We start from the raw sequence: 737 nt of genomic DNA, 5'->3' as shown, positions 1-737 counted from the left end.
GCACAGCCAGCGGCGCCCCAGCAACCAAACTCTCCTTGCGCCCCAACACAGCCAAACGCCTGAATACATAAACCACAAACGACAAACCCTAAACCCTAAACCCTAAACCCTAGGGACTAGGGAGTAGGGAGTAGGGAGTAGATGATAGATGCTAGATGCTAGATACAGAAGAAACAATAAACTCTCCTTGTGGCTCAATACAGTTCAATGCCTGCAACCGTAAACCCTAAACCCTAAACCCTAAACCCTAGACCCTCCAACCAAAACCACGAAGCGTGAAACCCTAAACCCTAAACCCTAAACCCTAAACCCTGTAGCGTACCCGACGAGTTTGAGTACATTTCTTTGGTTCTCTGGCCTGGCTATGGCCTTGGCTAGACAGGGGGGGGGCCTCCCCCCCTGAAAGTCTCTCGCTTTGTCGTCGGTGACAGCGAAAAAGGTGAGGGGGCACGGCACCAGCTGCTGGATGCTGGAGGTCTTCAGCATAGATTCAAACAGAGTCAAATCCTAATATATACATATACACATAATACCCACATAAACCCTAAACCCTAAACCCTAAACCCTTATTTTATTATATAAGCAGTTGTAATTAATACACACAAACACATCAAATAGTCTAAGAGTAGAGTTGCAGGTAGCTTAGGGTTTAGGATTTAGGGTTTAGGGTTTAGGGCTTTCTCAGGGTTTAGGGTTTAGGGTTTAGGGTTACTGAGCGGGAACGTAGGATGTCGCCG

General features: G+C 47.4%; 1 protein-coding gene across 1 annotated transcript in view; it reads right to left on the bottom strand.

Annotated features, from left to right (window-relative positions):
- Positions 1-204: 204 nt before the first annotated feature.
- Positions 205-737, bottom strand: part of EMH_0011030 (uncharacterized protein) — a gene marked incomplete at both ends in the record, with an annotated part of 2,754 nt that continues 2,221 nt past the window's right edge. Inside the window, 2 exons of the mRNA XM_013499102.1 lie at positions 205-211; positions 323-507. Of these exons, the coding sequence (XP_013354556.1) occupies positions 205-211; positions 323-507 (192 nt within the window). The remainder of the gene's footprint in view (positions 212-322; positions 508-737) is intronic.

The sequence above is a fragment of the Eimeria mitis genome, genomic scaffold (genome assembly GCF_000499745.2).
Source record: "Eimeria mitis Houghton genomic scaffold, Emh_scaff400, whole genome shotgun sequence".
NCBI classification, from domain to species: domain Eukaryota; phylum Apicomplexa; class Conoidasida; order Eucoccidiorida; family Eimeriidae; genus Eimeria; species Eimeria mitis.
Note: the sequence above shows the minus strand (reverse complement) of the source record. Positions and strands in the feature narration are given on the sequence as shown.